This window comes from Gavia stellata, chromosome 30, assembly GCF_030936135.1.
Source record: "Gavia stellata isolate bGavSte3 chromosome 30, bGavSte3.hap2, whole genome shotgun sequence".
Taxonomy (NCBI): Eukaryota; Metazoa; Chordata; class Aves; order Gaviiformes; family Gaviidae; genus Gavia; species Gavia stellata.
The window spans coordinates 1,449,657-1,462,689 of record NC_082623.1 but is presented as its reverse complement, the minus strand read 5'-3'; the positions used below and the strand labels follow the sequence as shown (position 1 = coordinate 1,462,689).

Below are 13,033 nucleotides of genomic sequence, written 5' to 3'. Positions count from 1 at the left end.
GGGCTGGCCAGTGATTAATCTTTTCCAGGAATGTGGGTCAGGGGTATGGGCAGCTGTTTCAGTCCAGATGATCCCAAAAGTTGCCTTCCAAGCTCAACGATTTTGGGATTGAGGCGGAGAATGGAGGAGGACGTGGGGGAGCAGAGGGCTCTGGGGTTACAGTAGGGACTATGGGAGGACATGGCGGGGAGCAGGAGGGTTGGGGGGTCAATGCAGGATTAAAAGGGAGGATTGAGGTGGGTGGGTCTGGTGTTAATGCAGGGGCTGGGGGAAGGCATGGGGGGTGCAGGGTCAATGTGTAGGCTAGGGGGAGGACATGGGGGGGCAGTGGGTGGCTGAGGAGGTGGCAGTGGGGGGGTTGGAAAGCCTTTAACTAGAGGGGTGTTGGTAATGGGGACAGGAGCCATGTCCCCAAAGAAAGGTGACCTGGCCCTGGCCTGCCCAGTCCCGGGCAAGCCCGGGGAGGGGGGGGCAGGACCATGTGCTGCTGTCCCATAGGAGGGGGTAGGGGCGTGCTGCTGAATGTGCAGGTCCTGTGTGGCTATTCCTGGCAGCCCCCGCCTGCGCAGGCAGATTGGTTTGCAGGGAGGTGACAAGTGCCAGCCGAAGCCTATAAAAATCTCCCAGCCCCCGTTCTGGCTCAGTGACCTGGTTCCCCCCTCCCAGCACAGCCGTCACAGAGCAGAGACGGTCCGTCCAGAGTGGAGACGCCTGGTCCAGAGCAGGGACCCCAGCTTTGGAGTCAAGATCCCAGATCTGGAGGAGAGACCCTTGGTCTAGAGCAGGGACCCCAAAACAGAGCAGAGATCCTAGAGCAGGGACCCCAAAACATCCTCTTCTCCAGCCTCCAGGCTTTGCAGCAATGACTGGTAAAACCGCACCTCCAGACACAGACCCGTCTCCTGCAGTTCCGAAGAAAGAGCCAGTGCCAACCCCACAGGAGGAACCAGCACCAGCCCCAGCTGCTGAAGAGCCCCCAGCCCCTGAGCATCCCCCCGCCACGGAGCAGCCCACAGCCCCCGCAGACGAGCCTATTCCTGTCCCCACAGCAGAAGTGACTGAAGAAGGTCCTGAAGCCCCTGAAGAAGGTCCCCTGGCTCCCCCAGCTGAAACCCAAGCCGCAGCCCCTGAACCTAAGCCTGAGAAACCAAAGGCAGGTGAGGACGGGACCGGACACTGAAGTGGGGAGGGGAGATATGCAAGGCTGGGAGGGGGCATGTGGGGGTGCCGGGGTGAAGGGATAGAGGGATGAAGTCATCAAGGATATATTTGCAGTGGGGTAGGGCTGGGGGATTAGGAGGAGGGGGGCTGAAGACCAAGGTGGAGGTTGGGTGATTGCCCTCCAACAGCCCCGGTACTCGAGAGCCTGTCCTCACCACTGCGGGTTTGTTACAGAGCCACCCAGCTCCCCCTTGTCCTTGGCCGTGGAAGAAGTGAGTGAAAACTCGGTTACGCTGACCTGGAAAGCCCCGGAGAAGACAGGCCAGTCGAGCCTGGATGGATACGTGGTGGAGATCTGCAAAGATGGAAGTAGGCTTGGGCTTTCCTGCCTCGTAAACATGGAGAGCTGGTGTGTTGCTGCAGAGGCGTGGGACGGAGCTGGGCGGAACGTGGCAGTGCGTTTCCCCGGGCACCATTTCCCTTTCTTTGCCCAAACGGGTTCATTTTAAATAGTCATTTTTTTTTTCCATGGAGGAGAGGGGCTTCCCATTGACTTCAGATAGTAGCAATGTCTTTAATGGGGGGCTGGACCAGGTTTAATGGCACTGTCATGTCCAGCTAATGGGTGGAGGAGGGACCAGCATACCCACTGAGGATGGTCTCTGATGAACTCCAGCTCTGCAGAGACCTGGGGTTGGGATGGTGATCCAAGACCTCAGGAAGAAGAAGATGCAATTCTCCCATGTTTGCCCAAAATGAAGTGCAGAAGGAATGGGGATAAGGTGGGAGCATGAGGGAGGAAAGGATCCTGGGCAGCACAAGAGGGGCTGGCATGCATTAGCAGGCGAGCCCTGCACAGGCGAGATGGCATTTGAGATGCCTGGAAGGAGAATGGCTGTGGTGGATGGAGGTGGGCTAGTGGGTGGCAACAATTATTTGTGGTTCTGTGGTTGCATTGCTGGTTGGTGGAATGGGGTAGGTGGATAAATCTTGTGTTTTGGGTGCTCTCTTGAAGCCCTGCTTGGCTTTGGGGTGAGAGTGAATGATCTGTGTGGCTGGGGGGATCTGCAAGGGGAGGCTGGGGCTGGTGGGCTGGGTGCTGCATGAGGCTGGAGTGGTTTGGGAGACCCAGGTGGTCCATGGGCCTTGGGGAACTTGATCTATGACCATTGACTGGTTAGCTTGTGGTTGGCACGATCAACACAGTCTGTGGGAGGCTTTCATCATTGGGCTGGCTATTGGGGAGGTAATCACGGCCGGATGGGATGTGTGAGGAGGCCCTTGCGTGGCACAAGGAAAGATGCAGCCATTCCTGGAGGGTGCTGGCTGACAGCCACCCAAAGGTCACAGTTTTGGATGCTCTCCTAGCTTGCTTTGGGCTTGGCTGGGTGACAGGAGAGCTCTAGTCATTCAGTAACAACTACATGGGCTCCGTGACTGCTGTATTTGGGCTGGTGAAAGACCCTGGTTGACTAAAATATGGTGAGATTTGGGTGAGGGCTGGTTTGAGTAATGCCAGTGGTGAAAGGAAAGAGGAGCTGATGGGATTCGGCTGGTCTGGTGGCATTGCTGGGAAAACCTTCATGGTTTGAAGGTGCACATGGTGGCTTACAAACCCTGGCACACGTGGGTTGCTCTAGTTGCCCTCCTGGGACACCCAGTCCTTTGGTGACTGGGGCAGTCTCTTTTCTAACTGAGAAATCTCTTAAGAGGTTCAGCACATTGCAAGGCTGTGTTAGCTGGCTTCTGCATCTTGGCTGTGGGGTGATTTTGAGATGCCCCTTTCCAAGCAGGAAGAACAGCTGGAGAGATCTAGCTGGCTGGTGGCAGGAGATGAGCAGACCTTGCCCAACGTGGATGATGTGCTGGGGAACATGGTGAGCCCCAATGAGTTATCCTGGGGCAGTAAGAGGAGCAGACTGGCTGGCAGGGCGGTCAAAGGATCTTTACTTGCAGAAATGCATCTGGAAGGTCAGCAGGGACCGTGTTTGCTGGCCTGATGCCTTTTCTTACTTGCACATAGCCTCCTGCTCAACAGTTGAGCTTCTGTCAGCATTTCGTACCGCACGCTCCTTGGCAGGGTGGGGTGGCCAACCTCCCTTCTAAGACACCTTTTTCTGCTGTGTCTCAAATCATTCAGCCTTTGCAAGGAAGGGGTTCTTCGCCTCTGGGTTTCACGCCCTGTGGCTTGAACCTGCTGTTTGGGGTGTGTGTCTGTCTGTCCGTTGCACACCTGAAGTGCTCTGCTGGGTTCGTCATAGGTACAGACTGGACAGCTACGAACGAGGAGCCTTTTCTTTCCACCCGGTACACAATCCAGAACCTCAGCTCCGGTGACAAGATCCATGTACGGGTGAAGGCTGTCAGCGCCAGTGGTGCCAGTGTCCCGGCTACTTTGGAGCAGCCAGTAGTCATCAGAGAGATCCTCCGTAAGTACTGCTCCTGCCGTGCATAATTCCTGTGTGCTTTGTCAGCAGTACAAAGAAATCACAGACCATTCCTGCAGCCTGAGCAGCCTCTGCCCTCTCACATGTCACAATCCAGCCTTTGACCGAGATGTTATTCTCAATAACTGTGTCCAGTTCCCTTGGGGTGGGATGGAGCAGCTTCCCAACCTCGAGACACTGATCTTGCAGATGGTGAAGCTTTGGGGGTGAAGGACTCAAAATGCAGAGGCACATTTTCCCATTTCATTGCAAGAGCTCAGAAACAGTTTCACTTTCAGCATATCTCCTCTCCTTGGCCATGCTCACGTCTCTAATATGCCATCACATACACATCGGACAGCTTTGTTTATTTAGTTAAGGAAAGTCAAGAGCTGGTAGTCTGGAGAATGGGAACTTTAATCATGCTGAACTCGCTAATGAATGACTTGCTCCCATGCTTAGCAAGACTCGCATTCCTCCCGGGGTGCTGTGAATGTGCTGAGGCTGATGTATGATTGCAAGGCTGTTTTTCACTTGTCAAACAGCAAATATAGACTTATTTTTCCCTTTACAAGGAATTATTAATGCACAAGTTTTCCTGTTACTCAAAGAACAAGTCAGATTTTTCAGCTGCTTAAAAATAGTAATAATAGTAATAGTAATAATAAAAGTTATTCCAGGAACCATCAGCTTTTCATAGGAAAAGGCTTGGAGAAGGCTATCAGCATTTGGAAAGGGTCCTGCAGGGTCCATCCTCTCAGTCTGCTCGGAGGAAGTGAACATGGCTTAGTGGTTGGTGTCTGCTATTGTGTTCACCTCCAGATCTCAAAGGCATCCCAACATAACTTGTGGGACTGGGGAAACTGAGGCATGAGGGACTGGCATGAGATGCCAAATACACAGCTCATGTTTCCCACTTCTAGTCCCGTACTGTACCCACTAGTTCAAACGCCCTGTTCCTGCTGCTGAGCTTCGTTCCAGCCACATGTACCAGCTGAGAGGTGTAGAACCGAAAGAGCTGAACGACCCACGCACAACTTGCTCTTGCTCTACGCTAGTGGGTTTTTTCTTTTCTCTCTTTTCTTTTTGCTGACTGAAACTCTTCATCAGCAAACAGCACTTGCCTACTTTTGCGTTTCATTTTAAATACAGCCCTGTGCACATTGCCTGGCTTTGCTGAGGAACAAATTAGCCCTCAATGTCCTGCCTCCCCGTGTCCACCCCAGCGGTGCTGGTGTGTGTCGGGTGCATGAGTCTGCTCCTCTCTCCCCGTCTGTTACCTTCTGGTCTTCACATTTTATTCGGGACTGCATTTTGTACCTCTCACCAGTTCATTTATAGCATCACAAGGGATTTTAAATAGCAGCAATACAGACGGCAGAGAGTTTAAAAACAGGTGGGACGAGTGGGCTTGGGAAGTGGAGAGAGACGAGGAGAAACCAGATGAAGATTTGGTGTGGGAGTTGCGTTTTGCAGGGAGCTGGGGCAGGAAAAATGCCTTCCCACCCGCGGCAGCATGTCACCTGGGCCACCGACCTCGGCCAGCCCTCTCCGGCTGAGCAAGGCACGCGTGAGCTGGGGAAAACACCCATGAATTAACATTCCTCCATCGAGGTCAGGTTTCTCTGCCCCACTGAGACTGATGAGCCCAAGTGGCAGCATCGGTGCATGGATCCCTGGAGTGAACAGCAGCATGAGCAGAGGAGAGACTGTCTCAGCTGTCGGCAGGGCCATCTGGGGCGGCTGGGCATCTCCCTGCCCTCCCCAGCCTACCGCCGGCGTTTCACGCTCACAGCTGTTTAGCCATCGCTCAGACCTGGTTTAATTCTGGCCATGCCCCCTCCCCAGAGCTAAGCTCCAGCACGTTTAATCCGGGCAGAGACACACAGCTCTTTTATGAGGGGCTCACGTAAACCCAGTGCCTCTCCAGAAGGATCACTGAATGGCACCGAGCCGGTAGGGTTACACGGCTGCTATTTTCACCCCGGGAAGGAGACACACACTCCGTCAGCATTCTCCAGTGGGTTTTTTGCTTATCTTTGTTATGTTCCCTTGGGGACGTTAGCCTTCATTTTAAGCCTGGGGCTTTCACAGCTCTGCTGTGAGTAACCATGCACCACCTTGGTCTCTCGATGGCCTTGAGCGCACAGCGAAGGTGGAGGTCTGGCAAGCCTTGTCCTTGCTGGAAGTTGGGTTGTGTGCCTCTGGAAAGTCTGCTTTCTGAGCTGGGGGAGAAATATTTCCTAACTGGGAGATGTTGTCCTCTGCCTTGCTACCATGTAGGCTGTGCTGTGGCTCTTCTGGTTAAGCCCATGTTGGTCTCTGTGGCCTGCCTATAACGAAGGGGGTGAATGGTCCATCAGGGTGGAGCCACTGGTTTGGTGACCTAGTATCTCAAGGATGGATATAATTTTGGGGTGCAGGCAATGGGCTAGGCTGGCATGGCCCTGCAGGGAAGCAACCACTGTCCAGGAGACAAGAGGGAAGAGGTGGCCGTGTTTCTGGGTGGGATTTCTTTATGGCCAAGCAGAGGGATGCATGGGGTCAGCCAGTTGGGAGCTGTGATTTCCTTGGCCCCACGGCATGACTTTCTGGTCCCCAGAGCTCCCGAGGATCCGGATGCCCCGTCACCTGCGGCAGACTTATGTCAGGCGTGTTGGGGATGCTGTGAACATTATGATCCCTTTCCAGGTAGGTGGATGATTTGGGATTTAATCCCCCAGGCTTTTTCACTGCAGTTTAGCTTCTTCAGTGACTTTTCTAGCCACCATGACATGCCTGGGGCCAACTGTGGACTGGCTTGTCCTGGTCCCCGTGTCTCATGGGCCAAGGGTGGGAGATGGGGTGGGAACCTCTCTACCATTCCTGCCTAGCTCCCATTTTTCTCCTGCTATGTCTTTATTGATGGTGTTGGCAATGGGACAACCCCAAACACACTAGCGCATGGGCTAGCTAGTGCCGCTGTCTCAGCCCACAAGCCCTGTTCAGCTCATGCTCCTGGCCGAGCCTGGCAGGGATCTGGCCACATGCCACAGGACCCCATGGCACAACAGTGGGGGTCCCCTTGGCGAGAGTCGCTCCTTTGGAGCAGGGCAGCCCCAGGGCTGTGTGACGGGGGGAGCGATGCTGACATTGATGGGCCAAGCTGGAGGTCCTCTGCTCAACTGATCTATCGCATACTGTCTGGGGCATCACCAAAGCATCTTCACCACGGTGTCTGGGATGGAGAAGAACCAGCCCTGAAACATGCTGGCCAAGCAGGGGGAAGCAAGAGGCAGAAAGCTGCCCCTGAGATGAGGGACATGTCCATGCCGTGTCTCACAGGTAGCTGGGAGCCTGCGCTGGCCGTGCTCCAGGAATGAATTGGCCCTGGATGCTGAATTCAAGCCCCTGCTGCTAGGCTTGAACCTGGGCTCAGTGCCTGAGGACTTTGGGGGACCAGCACGTTCCAGAATCATCCCTGGAACCTGATGGCTTCCCGACAGTGGGGCTGGCAGGGATCGGCTGTAGTTTCTTCCCTGGGAACTGCTGGGTGGGAGAGGCTGTATCCAGGCCACTGCTGCCTGGACAAAGCAGGGTGGCTCTGCCCACCCGTCCTTCCCAGCAGGACCCAGTGGGACCATGCGCTCGAGTGGCTCCTAACCTGCCTGTGTGGGTTGCCCCAGGGAAAGCCGCAGCCTGAGGTGATCTGGACAAAGGGTGACCAACCCCTGGACACCAGCCGCGTCAACATCCGCAACACGGAGAAGGACACCATCTTCTACATCCGTCAGGCACAGCGCAGCGATTCGGGCAAGTATGAGCTCGCCGTGCGGATAAACGGAGCGGAGGACAAGGCTACCCTGGACATCCGAGTGATTGGTAAGGCTGGGGATAGAACCCTGCAGGGTCGCTCTGCGGCTCATTTCCACCCCTTGGTTGGGGCTAATTCTTGTTCTGGGTGGGCTGGGACAGAGCCAGCAACAAGGCAAGGGACTCTGGGATCCCTCTTCCAGTGGATCTTCTCCAGAATCATGGAGGTGAACTCCTCTGGTTGGGGATGCAGGGTTTCTGCCAGCCCATGCCCATAGCAGATGCTCATCCCTCGTGTGCTGCAACAGGGTGAGAACAGATTAAAAGTGAGGTGCAAGGGATGGTCAAAGCACAGGATGTTGGGGGAGCAAATTAGGATGCCACCCTGGGAGGGTTTGTATTTGCAGAGCCACCGGGCCCCCCCCAGAACCTGAAGCTGGTGGATGTGTGGGGTTTTAATGTGGCCCTGGAGTGGAACCCCCCAGTGGACAACGGGAACTCTGAGATCAAGGGCTACACGGTGCAGAAGTCAGACAAGAAGAGTGGGGTGAGTCTGGGCACTCCTGGGCCCCCATGCCCTGGTGCTGGGGATGCCCTGATGGGAGAGGGGGAGCTGCACACCTCTGTCTCCCCCCATGCCTTCCTCACCCTTTGGACAGCCTGCCTTCCCTCACCGCTCTTTTTTTTCGTCCCAGAAATGGTTCACGGCACTGGAGCGCTGCACCCGCACCAGCTGCACCATCTCTGACCTCATCATTGGCAATACCTATTCCTTCCGGGTTTTTGCGGAAAACGCCTGCGGGCTGAGCGAGAAAGCAGCTGTCACCTCCGGGGTGGCCCACATCAAGAAGACAAGTGGGGACAAGACCCTGGCTAAGGGTTTGGGGGTGGTGGTGGGCAAGGGGGGTCCTGTCCCCTTTGGGGCTAGTGGGGCTTCCTGGGTGTTGTGGTGATGCTGCTGGGCTGGTCCCCAGGACAAGCCCTGCAGGGGTGAGGCTGTGCATCCCCAAGGCAGAGGTCCAGAGGTCCCCTGCCCTCCTCCTACACCTTCTTTCTCCTTTGGGGAAGGCTTGTGCCATGGTCAGCCCTCTGGGAGCGATCAAGGCATGGACATCCCTGGGGTGAGATCGAAGCAGGAGCCGGGAGGGGTGAGGAACAGCCCTGGCTTTGGCCCCGCAGCTCAGGGCCAGCAGAGGAAGAGACCCAGTGGTCCATCTCAGGGTCAGATCACCAAACCAGCATTCCTCAGCCCTGCTCTCCCTTCCTCTACTTCCATCCTGCTCCCTGGTACACACAGTGAGTTGGGGTCTCTGCCACCTGCAGAGCTTACCTCCAGCTCCTGTTTCTGTGCACTGAATTTTGGGGGTGGAACAGGAGATCCAGAGAGGTGGCTGGCCTGGATCTGACATGCTGCACGTAGCATGCATCGTGGTGTTGGTTTGCAGACTGGCATCTCCCCTGTCCCCCTCAGGGACTGGGCACCAACACGGCATGGTTGGATGTGAAGGGATTTATAGACGTGGCTGGTCTGAGCTGGCTACATGCTGTCTGGCTTGTTATGTGAGGGAGCAGAAGTATTTTGGGGTACCTTGGGCTGTATCCCTGTCACCATGTGCTGGTCAGCCCAGGAGCCCGAGCTCTGCCTCAACCTAGAATTAATTATTTTCTTAGAAACTGCTTACCAGGCAGAGAAGATCCCCCAACGGGACATGATGGAGCCTCCAAAGTTCACCCAGCCCCTGACAGACCGAACCACAACCCGGGGCTACAGCACACATCTCTTCTGCTGCGTCCGGGGCTTCCCCCAGGTCAGTGGTTCCTCCATGGGTAGCGTTGCCTCCACGTGTGGGCAGCCACCAGTGGGGCTTTTGCAAGGTGGCTGGAGATGTTGGGAGACGGTTGGTCATGTTGGGTTAGGGTTGGATGAGGTTAGGGGGCTGCAGTTGCCCTCTGAGTCAAACTGGGGCAAGTCTGGTGTGTTTCTGCATGGAGATGGGAGACTGGGCTTAAGTCAAGCCATGTCCTGTTTCCTTCTGCACTGAGGGATGAAGCGTGGAGCAGTGGTTAGGGCTCAAGAATGGGAGATTTAGCTTTTCAAACTACTTCTGACTGTGAATCCCACCATGGCCACCAGCTTCAGGCAGGGCCAAGGCAGAGGCAGAGGGAGGTAGCTGCATTTTGGGGCCAGTTAGATTTCTCATTTCTCTCCCTGCTTTAAACAAATAAATAAATGCCTCTGCCTTCCAGCCCAAAATCATCTGGATGAAAAATCAGATGGAGATACGGGAAGACCCCAAATACATAGCGATGATTGAGCAGGGCGTCTGTTCCCTGGAAATCCGCAAGCCCAGCCCTTTCGATGGGGGCATCTACACCTGCAAAGCTGTGAACCCCTTGGGGGAAGCCTCAGTAGACTGCAAACTTGATGTGAAAGGTAAGATTGGTTGAGGAGATAGAGGCGTAGGTCTCCTTGCCTGCCTTTTCCTGTTCTCACTTTCACAGTAGTGTGGTTTGTCCCTGTTTTTTGTTGATCCTGGGGATGAGGGAGCCTAAGGACACTGGGAAGCCCTGTGGAGCTTCAGGGTTCTTGGGTTTATGGTCTTGAAGCATCTTGAAATTGCCTTCCCTCATTCATGGCCAAAAAATGGGGAGGAAACCAGAAACTGCAGAGCCAAAGGACCAGAGGTGCTGGTGGAGGCTGGGACAGTCACTTGCTCCTCACTGCGTGTACCAGCACTTGTGTCCCAAGCCACCCACAAGCCACACATGTGGGGGCTGAGCTGAACCCCCTCCACTTGCACCTGAGTTGTTCCGATTTATGTCTTGGGATCCTGCCCAGACGTTCCAGCTCACGTTTCCCTGCCTCAGCAGAGCACCCAGACCAGCCCTTGCACAGAGGTGCCCCCGCTTTGCTCCCTGAAGACCCTTCCTCTGCGTGGCACAGACCTGCCTCGGCATGCAGGAAGATGCATGCCCACACACACGTGTGTTGCTCAAGTGGCGGTGTGTCCTTAGACAGATGTCATTATTTCTCCTCCCATGGCTTCCCAGCGCACGCTTGCCCCGAGACACGCTCTGCCCTACTTCCCACGCAGGCAGGGCTCCAATCCGGCAGGCGCCCGACACCCTTGGTCCCTGCTGAAGCTACAGGGCTGCCGGCGTGGCACGGGGTCGGTGCCTGGCTCTGCAGCAGCTGGTGTCAGGGCTTCCAGCCGGTGCAGCGAGCACTGACCCAGCTGGCCCCAGCCACGCTGCCCTGCAGGCAGGGCTGTCAGTGCAGCCATGCAGGCAGTACGGTGAAGTCAGCCAGGAGGATGAGCTTGTGTTGTGCTGGGGACACAAAGCACCTGGGAGTCACCCAGGCTGGGATCTTGGGGGCAAGCTGACCAGGAGCAGGCAGTGCTGGTGGTGCACATGATTTCTTGCAGCACGTGTGCGCAGCGATGGTGTGCGTAGGTGCACGCTGGTTTGCGCGCATGGGTTCATTATGCCCTGGCTCACTTTTGGAAGTCAAAAGGGGAGTAAGATGAGGGGGGTTCAGGGGGTTTATATCTCCCATGCTCTCCTGCAGTGCCCCAGTGAGGACAGATCAGAGGGCAAGACGAAGAGCAAGGTAGGTCTGGGTTGGGGCTGTGGGATGGAGGGAGGGTGGATCACTTCATCAGGGATGGAGCAGGCTGAGTGGTGTTCAAGGAACGTGTGGACGAGGCATTGTGGGACATGGTTTAGTGGGCATGGTGGTGTTAGTTGATGGTTGGACTTGATGATCTTACAGGTCTTTTCCAACCTTAGTGATTCTGTGATTCTGAGTGTCCTGGATTAGCCCTTGTCACCTGCTGATGCAGCCCCAGCTCGGGTCTTCCTCATCCCATGGCTGGAGATGCACTGGTGGGGTGAGATGCTGCAGAGCCGTAGAGAAACCCGCCCCTTTTCAAGGTGGAGGGAGGGCTGTAAATATGGCCGGGAGAACGAAGATGTGTGTGGAGACTGGTGTGCCCGGCAGATGCATGGGCAGCACTGCGGGCAGAGCCCCAGTTTGCAGGCAGGGCTCAGAGACCTGGGGCACCAGGGGCTGGATGCACATGAGGGGCAGGTACTGGGGCTGGGGGCAGGTATAAAAGGGTGCGAAATGGGGCTGCGGGGTGGAAAAGCAGAATTAAAGGGTTGAACCTGAATTCTGTGGGGCAGGAGAGGGTGGAAGACCTGGGCTGGGTTTGTCTTGCATTAGAGCCATGGCTGGGACGTGGTTTTCCCATCTCATCCCTGACCACTGGTCTCTCGGCAGCGGTGCGCTCACAGGACTCAGATCTCATTCCTTTACCCCAGGTGGATGCTGCAGCTGCTGTGCGGTAGCGTGGCACATGGTGTTGCTCCTGGCCATGGCCTCTGCTGCCTGCTGGCCTGCCCCCTCCCTGGCAGTGCTCTGCGGGGGGGCTACACCTCAGCCTGCCATGGCAGGGTCCTCTCTGAATGTGTCCTTAGCTGTGACAATAAAACAAGCCCATCCGAAGGGCTTTGGTCCTAATAAAAAAACCCAAACCTCTCTGTCCTGCTTGTTGTGGGGCTGGCTTGGGTGGGGGGAGGTAGAGGGGAGAGAGCTGCCGGGGATGCTACGGATTCGTATAGCATCCCACCGAACCATGGATGGAGGAGATGGTTTTTGAGCTTGGAGAGAAAGCACCAGCTTTATGAAACACCTGTGAAGATGACTAAACCAGAAGCAACCCAACAAGGAGGAGGAGGAGGCTGAGGAAAAGTTTCCTTCTGGAGCTGGAGAATTATTCTGGCTGGGGGGAAAAAAAATAGCAACACCAAAACTGTGGCATGTTGATGCTTCTTCATCGAAGCACAATTTCTTTATCCACGCCAGTGATGCAATGATCCAGACACGCGCTGCCACCAGCATCCCCTCCCCACGGCATGAGATGGCGGGGGCAGGACATGCCGATGCATTATCCTGAGGAGGAGGAATCGGCCCCGTTAGCTACTAATAGCTCATGTGCAGAAAGATGACTCATTACTTACAGCTTTGCGACAGCGTGGGTCAGATGCTGTTTATTAACAGAGAGCCCAGACAGATCCATCAAATTGACTAAGTGCATGGTTAACCAGGGGCCGGCAGCGCGGTGTACCTCCTCCGCCGGCACAACCTCCCTCTCGGGCGGACGGGTCTGGCACGTGGGTGAGGGCAGGAGCTTTCCCTGCCGCGTGCCAGCTCGGTCATGGGGCCAGACCCAGATCCTGCCCTGAGAAAGGCATATCCCGGCAGGCCCCGGCACCGCAAATGTGGGTGCAAATCCAGTCTCGGCATCTGCAGATCTGAGCCCAGCCTGCCCTTGGTGCCACTGGAGAGCAAAGCCAAGCAGTGCCTATGGATAAAATAGCTGACCCCTCTCTGCAGCACCTCTCCTGCAGCCCCTCTGCTTTGTCCCCGTCTGCCCCCAGCCACCTACTCGCCATGCCCGAGCTGAAGTCCATGGGTGTATTGCTGTTCCCATGGGCTCAGCACCAGCACAGCACTGTCCACACCAGACATTGTTTCCACCATCAGAGGGCATTGTCGGATTAATTTTTATCCCAGCTGATGGTCAGGCTGGTTTATTGAAGGTGGTTGGGGTTAGCGATGATGCCAGCGGGGTGGAGGTTGCAGTCCA

The 13,033-nt window shown here is 55.8% G+C and overlaps 1 protein-coding gene across 1 annotated transcript; it reads left to right on the top strand.

Annotated features, from left to right (window-relative positions):
• Positions 1–862: 862 nt before the first annotated feature.
• Positions 863–10,961, top strand: MYBPH (myosin binding protein H). The gene is made up of 10 exons (XM_009807948.2): positions 863–1,157; positions 1,396–1,530; positions 3,423–3,590; positions 6,190–6,278; positions 7,253–7,448; positions 7,787–7,926; positions 8,075–8,234; positions 9,051–9,187; positions 9,627–9,813; positions 10,951–10,961. Exons 1-10 carry the CDS (start codon positions 863–865, stop codon positions 10,959–10,961), a joined length of 1,518 nt encoding a protein of 505 aa, XP_009806250.2.
• The last annotated feature ends 2,072 nt before the right edge of the window (positions 10,962–13,033 follow it).